This window comes from Alosa alosa, chromosome 14 (genome assembly GCF_017589495.1).
Source record: "Alosa alosa isolate M-15738 ecotype Scorff River chromosome 14, AALO_Geno_1.1, whole genome shotgun sequence".
Taxonomy (NCBI): domain Eukaryota; kingdom Metazoa; phylum Chordata; class Actinopteri; order Clupeiformes; family Clupeidae; genus Alosa; species Alosa alosa.
In genome coordinates this window covers 31409810-31417764 of record NC_063202.1, presented here as the reverse complement: position 1 = coordinate 31417764, position 7955 = coordinate 31409810, and the positions used below count along the sequence as shown (strand labels likewise).

Below are 7955 nucleotides of genomic sequence, written 5' to 3'. Positions count from 1 at the left end.
CCCCGGAGGCTAAATATAGGCTCCCCGCCCGCCCCGACCCACTCATCAGTTAGAGCTGAGTAACCCCAGTGGTCCCATCCATAATCTACTTTATGCCTATAGAGCACGTGGCACGTGCTGGGAGGCCGAAGATGATCTGTAGATATTGCCATTGGTCATAATTCAGAGCCCAAACCTCTATCTTAGTCAACATATGTTTTCTCTCTCTCTGCCCTCACAGTTCATATTTGTTCTTTTCCACACTCCTTTACTGGTTTCTCTCACCACTGCTCTCTTCTGTTTTATTCACACCCCAGAAATGACTCATTCTCTCACTTCTTGCTGCTTAAAAGAGTCATTTGGAGCGAGTGTGGAGTGAGAAACATGCGCTCAAGCTCCCTAAATAGCCACGTCTGTTTGTTCAACTTAACCCTTCAGTTCACTACCATAAAGATGCCAAAATAACTCTGATTTGCCATCAGTGCACAGGAATCCCCATTTGCCTTTGAGAACATTTTGTGAGCGGCAAGTGACTTTGAAGGAATCCCCTCGCCATAGTCCTCATCACAAATCTTTACTGTCCCTTGAAGATTTCTCCTTGCAGTCTTAATTAAGAATCTATATCTTCTCCAAGATGAGTGTAGCTGCAGGCTAAGCCCACCCTTCCCCCCACCATTATCCCAACTGGATCTCCATGACAACCCCAGCTCAGCCCAGCAGCTGTGCTGGCTGCAGTAGTACAGACAGCCAGGCAGCGAAGGGTTAAGTTGTCATCTCTCAGCTCTGCACTTCAGAGATAGGCAGTTTAAACTTCATTCTCCTTTATTTGGTATGCCTCTCCTATAGTGTAGCCAACATACACACACACACACACACACACACACACCCACCCACACACACACACACACACACACACAAATGCAGTGCCTTGCGCTCAGTGTGCTGCTGCAGAATACTTCTGTATGAGGGGAAAAGTAGCATTTTGATTTTGGTAGACAAATAGCTGTTGTGAGGGCAAAGTGCTGATGAAACATTGCTAATGTCTCAATTGACTTCAATATTGACAGCAGGAGAGGGCCTAATGTTACCTTTTTATTTTGTAGATAGTAATATATGCATGTATATTCCAAAGATATTACCTGCTCTCTCTCTGTGTGGTGTTGGTTGGTTTTGTTTGTTCACTTGATACTCATGCACAACTGTCTGTGACTAGGCCACCACCATATGTTATTTATAAAGGCTTAAGGCTTATATTACTTTTGGGCTGTGTGTGTGTTTGTCTGTGTGTGTGTGTGTGTGTGTGTGTGTGTGTGTGTGTGTGTGTGTTTTGTCCGTGTGTGTGTGTAGGTGGCTGGGTGGGTATGTGTAGGTTGGTGTAAGTGTGTGCGTTCGTGCGTGCATGCATGTGTGTGTGTGTGTGTGTGTGTGTGTGTGTGTGTGTGTGTGTGTGTGTGTGTGTGTTTATGTGTGTTTATGTGTGTGTGCATGTGAGTTCATGGGTGCTCTGCACAGTATTTCAGTACAGTTTATTTTCCAGGAGAATAAAAGGGGTTATACTTGAGAATGTAGAAGTTGTTAGAAAGAGAGAGGTAGGGAAAGCTACCTCCTGCTAATGCAAGTTCAAAGTTCAATACGCAATACCTGCACATGACCTATATCTTCAGAAGTGTGCTGAGCCTAATGCACTCATGACTGCCATCATGCTTCCAATTTTACAGTATGTGCACAGGAGATATGGCCTCTTTCAGACCCAGAATCCACATCTCTCTCTCTCTTTCTCTCTCTCTCTCTCTCTCTCTCTGTCTCTAAAAAGTTGTGTTCAGAAGTACTGCCCATTTGTGCTCTTGCAATGCTACGGCTCTTTTTACCTCTCCAAACTGACCGTGTGTGCCAGTATGACTCTGTCTCCTCCCTGTGGGAAAACTGGGTACAAGCATCATGGCTGGGGTCCTGAAACAGGATCAACAAACAGTTGAGAGAGAGAGAGAAAGAGAAGGATAGTAGGGAGAGGGAAAGAGAAGATAGTAAGGAGTAGGGAGAGGGATAGAGGGTGAGAAAGAGAAGGATAGTAGGGAGAGGGAAAGAGAGAGAGGACAGAAAACAGTGAAAGAGGGAAAGACCAAAAGAGAGTATAACAGAGACAGCAAGAGGCAGTAGGGTGTGTGTGTGTGTGTGTGTGTGGGGGGTCAAGGATCAGCTGCATAGTTCAGTAGGTCCCAGATGAGTTGTGATTATACAGTAGGCTGCAGATGGTTGAATCCAAATCCATGTACACAGTCATAGACTGATTATGAAAGACACTCACATACACTCACGTAGTCCACAGCGGCACACACCCTGCCCTGCAAACTGCAGCAGAAATCTGTGTTGTTGAAGCTCTCTCTGTATTACCTCCAAGCACACTCACAGATCTTTCCCTTTTTCCTTTTCTTTTTGTCTGTACAGGTGGCCATAATTGCAGGGAACTTTGAGTTGGCTGAACTCATTAAGAACCACAAAGAGACAGATATTGGTGAGTGGCAGAATTACACTTCCTTATCACAGGCTGTGTGTGTGTGTGTGTGTCCGTGTCCATCTATACACAGACAAAATATGAGATATGATTGGATTTACATTTGACCTTTATCCCTCCCTCTGTCCTGCCCCTTTCCTGCAAGATTAGATGGGCAGCCTGGGCAGCCCCTGGCAGCCATCTCATGTTATGAGATATGATTGGATTTTACATTTGACAGCAATTATGGGGGCAGCCTATAGCAGATAAAGGGAGGAAGGGAGGGACAAGCACAATGGAGATGATGTGCCCTCATCTCCGCCCTAAAACCACGTGCTCTCCCAACCGAGGGAAAGAAAGATGTTGCCACTTTAGGCACCGCATTTTAATTTATGATGTCCCCAAGCAGACACTTTCTTTTCTTTTTTAATTAAACTATTTTGCGATGGAGGGAAAGGTTCAGCGGCCTGGATTAGTGGCCTACAGACAAATGAAATAAATAAATAAATAAATAAACAAACAGCGAGGGGCTAGTAATCCGTGATTGTTTCCCAGAGCGCCCTCGCTCCACAGCTGTCCTGTGGCTAAATGAAAACCGCGCGGGCGGATTAGCCGTCATCTGCCTCCTGACAGCCCCCGCCATGGAGCCCAGCATGGCCGGACCGGCGCCACAGCCTTGCCCACCGGCCGGGCCGTGAGAGCCTGCTGCCCCGCATGCCTGCTCGGGGATTACCCTGCGTTCGCGCTCACTCGCCGCACTCACTCGCCGTGCCCGCTGTGCCCGTTTCTCTCTCCGCCAAACCCCTGACCTGCGCCCAACCGGTCTGGGATGGGACTTCTGCCCCACAGGAATATCAGCCATGGGTTCCGCCTGCTGCGCAGAAAAAGGTGGGTCCTTCCCACTCTCCTTTTCTCTTGGAGCCCACCACCTCATGCACAGCCTACCGTGCTGTCGGCTGCGAGGGTCTTTGGGCTGTGCGCGTTTGTGTGCAGTTCTGTTTGTGTTTGTGTTTGTGTGTGTGTGTGTGTGTGTGTTTGTGTTTGTGTGTGTGTGTGTGTGTGTTTGTGTGTGTGTGCGTGTGTGCATGCGGCGTGCGGCGTGCGTGCGTGTGTGCGTGCGTCCATGTGGTAAGGGTTAAGTCTCTGGCCAGAGCTTGCTCTGTCTGGGCTTAATTAAAATGAGTTTTAAGAGTATTAGTGTGGAGTGTGAGGTTTTGATTGAGAATCTTTGAGAATCCTTTTCTTTTTGTCAGAATGCCATATGCATTCACACACACGCTCCTCTTTACTCCATTTCCCATCATCCCATTCTCGGGAATTTAGGATTTCAGATATGAATGAAAGAGCTGTACTGCCAAGATTGATTTTAGAGATTTTAATACAACTGCAGACAAACTGCCCGTGACAACTACAACAACTACAACTGCACAATGGATAGCAGGATTGGAAGGATTTACACTTGGTCATGTACAGTATCGCCAGTTGATCCTTCTTGGAAAATTCCAGTATCATCATTCCTAGTGTGGCATGCTGTCATAGCAGAAGTCTTCAAAGCCGTGTGTGATTAATCCAAATGTTGAAAAGACGTGTGAGTTAGTTTAATCTGATGTGCAGTGCAGCTCCTACGGCCCCACTGCTGCAGTACTGGGGTTCAGCCCCAGCTGAGGAGTGGTGGTGTTCTAATCAGGGTCCCAGTATTCCCTCGTCCTTCTGTGCCACTCTTGGATGGAGAAAGAGAGCACACGGCGTATAAGCTGTTCCACATGAATTATAGTACAATATGAATTATAAAGGACATGCATTATTCATCTGAATGGGAAGCGTTTGGGTTTGATCTGGAGGGGAACCAACTCACACTCAGCCTATAGAGCCACTCTCCCCACATACGCTCTAAAGCAGCATCACACTCAAAGGCAGGGGGTGACCTATATAGATAAGAAGTACATTGAGGAATGTAAAGTATAATGTGAATCCTGTGCTGCACAGATGCCGTAGCCCATCTCAACCCTATCCCTTGCATTGTGTCACTCTGTGACTTCCTTTGCCCACCATTTGTGAAGCATGGTCAGTGGATGTCTGAATTAGGCAGTCTGAGGGCCGGACAGTACAGTGAGTGTGATCAATGCCTGGTGCGTACACAGTGGCCACTTTGGTCACTGTGAGTCACTCCTACACCAATCAGCCAACCAGGAACTGTGCCACGATCTCTCTTGGTGCACGGGGGTTGCCATGGCATCGGCGTGTTACACTGATAGAGGGATCTGTGATGGTGGTTTGGGCGGGGAGGGATGGGGGGCGGTGTCAAATACATCCTGGGAGTAGCAGTGGCATTTGCCATTACACACATTCACACACACAGACACACACTCCATCTCATTATGCACACACAGGAATTAAAGTCTTTGACCTTTGGGGGCAGAGAATTTCACTCTTAATCTGATTGGCTCCTTGTGTGTGGGTATATAGGAGGTTGTGTGTACTGTAACTGTGGCGTGCCCTGTAGAATTGTGTGTGTATAAATAGGCACACTGAACAAGAGGATACAGTATAATAAAGAGACACAAGAGGATGCTGTGTGTCTTCACACATGGTTGGCATGGAATTCATTCATCCTTCGTGTGGAGCATAGCAAGAGCTTTCACAGTAGAAGTGGGAAAGTGTAACGTCTCTACACACATGCACACAAACACACACACACACACACACACACACACACACACACACACACACACACACACACACACACACAAACACACACACACACACACACACACACTCCTCTCCCTGGCTCTTTAAGCCTCTTTAAAAATGATTGGCAGCTTTGTGCATTTTGGCCTGCATTTGCCTCAAGTGTTAATCCACACCACACTCCCCCAAACCCCAAACACAGCAAAGACCCTGAACCCTAAGCACAGTATAAACCATGTGCTTAATGTGTCTCTAACCACAGTCATGGTTTTGTGACTATACTAAGAAATATGTAGCCATGTGTATATATTTTACCACAACGCATGCATAATGTGGCATTGTTTGTCATCATGGGTTCTCATTGTCATTATTTGTTTGTCATCTGATTAATGATATTGTTTCCTGTACACAATCTCTTGGTCTATATTCCCATTCTGTGAGTCGCAACAGAGGGAACAAAAGGCTGGTTAATGAGAGGTGCAGTACACAAACCCCCCAGAGTTCCTCTGGCTCTCCCCTCTCTCTCTCTCTACCCATTCAGCTTTTTTCTCTTTTCAAAGAACATTTGCTGCAGTAAGTGAATATGCACTGTCATTGAAAAAAATCACTGAGGCTCCTTTCTGCAATTTACTAAATGCAGTCAAGGGTTAGCTTGTCATATTGCTTGTTTTATTCCTTATCTCTGCATTGTTTTCTGATATTTCTGTGACTGGACTAGGTTTTTGAGGATGAACACAGTGTCATCCTCTAATACTTAAATGTGTGAGAAAGATCCTACCCCTGGCTTCAATCCAGTAGATTAAATATACTTGATATGACACTTTCATGTTGTGTGTGTATTCACCTGGGTGATTGTCTGCTTCCATTTAGTGACATTACCATAGCTGACAACTCACATGTAAACTACGTCCTGCTTGTAGTAACCTATATCTGCTATACAGTACATATACAAAGCCACAAAAAAGTCAATAGATTTACCTCCAAAGTATCCAGCAGAGAAATGTGTCCACGTATCAGACAGACGGCATCCACATGTCAGTGTCCTCTGAGTGCGGCTGATTGTGGAGCCTGTGGGGAGGATCAACAGAGGCAGGTCCTGAATGAGGCAGAGATGCAGATTCATTCACAGCCAGCACAGTGCAGTGAGTTAGGGCAGGATCAGCTGGGCTTGCACTAGACTGTGTGCTGATGCACAGCTGTCATGCTACCAATGACCATTACCATACAGAGTGTCTGTTCATGTTTGGTGTTTGTAACTATAGGCCTACCATATGCCATGTTTTTTTTTTTTTTTTTTTAGGAACATGTGTCATGTTCTTGAATTTCCCCTGGGGATCAATAAAGGATCTATCTATCTATGTAACCTTTATGGTCACCGTGTGAATGAATGCATGAACAATACACACATTGGCACAGTTTATGAAAACATGCAGTACTTTAGGTATACTGACAATTTGCATATTTTATGTGTGCTGTATGGTCATAAAGTGCCTGAGATTAAGACAGTGCGTACCACACTACTTAAAAATATTTAATCAGTTGTGAAAGTTTAAAACTATTGTTTGAGTCCTGGAATGTCTTAGAGAAATCATTGAGCGGCCCAATTGCTTATAGGTTTTGTGAAGGTCTCCTTTTGCTTTAATACAATTGCAATAGGCTACCCAATTAGGAATTTCATTAATGTCACACAGGAGATTGTCCTGCTGGGAAATACAGTCTCTCCAGAGTTGCTTAGCAACACTAAGGATTTGTTTCCATACAGCTGTTTACCTTTTTGTATTGATCAAAATGGGAGATTGTCACGTGTTTTTTACATATAGTTTAATTGAATATGCATTTCATCTACGAATGAAGATGATGAGGATATGCGTGTTACAGGCGTGAAGGAAATAATGAGTTGAAAAATGTGCTCAGAAAGACCTTCCATAGGCTTCTGAGTGTGTTCATGTATACAGTGTGTGTGAGAGAGATAGAGTGAGAAAGGGAGGGAGGGCGAAAGAGAGAGAGGAGGCGAAAATCCCGTGCATGACTTCAGTGCTGAAGACGGAATCATGCTTGCGCTATCTGTCCCCACGGCGTCGGTCACCGCTCTTTCATACAGCCTGTCAAGCGTTCGCTCCACTTCGCCGTCCTGGACTGGGCATCTCTTTCGTTACCCGATGCATGGAACTGAAACTTTGGTAGCACTGCACACTAGTCTTTTATGCACCGTTTGTGTATTTTTTCCGAAACGACCCAGGAATCATGGAATTTCTTAAGATTCGGTAAAAAGGAATTTGATAACAATGAAGTCGTTTCTTAACGCCTTAAAAAAGGAAGGTAAGACAAGACGAACTCCGTCAATTGTGTTATAATTTCTGAACAGTTTGGTTAAATTTACTCTCTTATTTTTTCTTAAAGTTATTTGCAGTTATAAGTGCTGCACTTTCACCCATGTCCACATCCCCACTGATTGTGAAGAGGTGATGGAGACGTCATGAATACGAAATAAAAGTAAGATAAAAAACGTATAAACAGGAGAAGGCGATATTCTAACTACTGTCTCAAGGGGAGATTTGTTGAGCTAAGATGCCTTCTGCAGTGGTATTTAGTTAGCAGTTGAGTAATAATCTCTTCTAAGCTCTGAGAATTTATGTTAAGAATACATCTGCATTAAGGATCATAGCCCATCAGAAAGAAAAAAATACGACTTTTTTGTGTGCCAAGTCAGTGCATCAGTCTTGCAGCACACACAATGGGTTCATTCTTCTTTCTTTATTCATTCATTCTTCATTCCAATCCTCATTATGATAGTTAC

General features: G+C 44.8%; 1 protein-coding gene across 1 annotated transcript in view; it reads left to right on the top strand.

Annotated features, from left to right (window-relative positions):
• Window positions 1–7955, top strand: part of LOC125306963 (SH3 and multiple ankyrin repeat domains protein 3-like) — an 83755-nt gene that overhangs the window by 54601 nt on the left and 21199 nt on the right. The window contains exon 10 of the mRNA XM_048262617.1: window positions 2425–2491. Coding sequence (XP_048118574.1) covers window positions 2425–2491 — 67 coding nt within the window. The remainder of the gene's footprint in view (window positions 1–2424; window positions 2492–7955) is intronic.